At 33.3% G+C, this 815-nt stretch overlaps 1 protein-coding gene across 1 annotated transcript in view; it reads right to left on the bottom strand.

Annotated features, from left to right (window-relative positions):
• Positions 1-815, bottom strand: part of CPEB4 (cytoplasmic polyadenylation element binding protein 4) — a 59,599-nt gene that overhangs the window by 6,061 nt on the left and 52,723 nt on the right. Inside the window, exon 6 of the mRNA XM_007465560.1 lies at positions 373-462. Coding sequence (XP_007465622.1) covers positions 373-462 — 90 coding nt within the window. The remainder of the gene's footprint in view (positions 1-372; positions 463-815) is intronic.

The raw sequence follows: 815 nt of genomic DNA, 5'->3' as shown, positions 1-815 counted from the left end.
CAGGAATGCATAGCCTAATAAAAAAATTTTTGAAAGGCTTATATTTTTCCTATTTTTAAAATAATTCTTCGAGGGAAAGGAAGCATAAAACTAAGGAAGGGAAACGGTGTAGAAAAAAATGAAAACAAACAGAAACCCCTAAAACTTAAATCTCACCCTAAATCTTATAATATTAAGTTCAGTTTGGTATTATCTTGAAACCTCTTTTAGAGTAAAATTAAATCTGAATTGAAAGTACATACTAAATACAAATTTTAAAGACATATTTGGGAAAATGTAAGTTTAACATTGAAAAATTGTACAGTGAAGGTAAACATTTATGAAAAGAACGTAAGGATAAACTATGCATGTATATTGAATACTGAAAATTACCTTTAGGAGGAAAATAGGATTTGCTCTCTGCTTTATGAGGCCAATCCACAATCAAAGGGCCAAAGCGACGAAAACTAGCTGTGATCTCATCTAATGAACAACAAATCAAAAAAGTAGATTTAAATATTTTTATGTTCATTTTTGGGAAATAGTTTAGAAAAAAAGTTTCCAATCTACTATTTACAAGAATAGTACACCAAGACCTCCCACATCTCCTTCACCTGGATTCCCCTTACTGTTAACATTTTGTGCGTTTGTCTTCCGCCTCTTCCCCTTCTATCTATGCACGAATCTATCTATCTATCTATCATCTTTTTCTGACATGACGCTCTATTACCCCCAAACACAACTACTGGTACCTGCTCAAAGCAAGGTCACTCCCTTATGTACCACCAAACAACGCCGCTTCCAATCAGGAAATCAACATTGATGCAACACTCTTT

Source organism: Lipotes vexillifer, unplaced genomic scaffold (genome assembly GCF_000442215.2).
Source record: "Lipotes vexillifer unplaced genomic scaffold, Lipotes_vexillifer_v1.1 scaffold621, whole genome shotgun sequence".
Lineage (NCBI taxonomy): Eukaryota > Metazoa > Chordata > Mammalia > Artiodactyla > Lipotidae > Lipotes > Lipotes vexillifer.
This window is presented reverse-complemented; position numbering and strand designations above follow the sequence as displayed.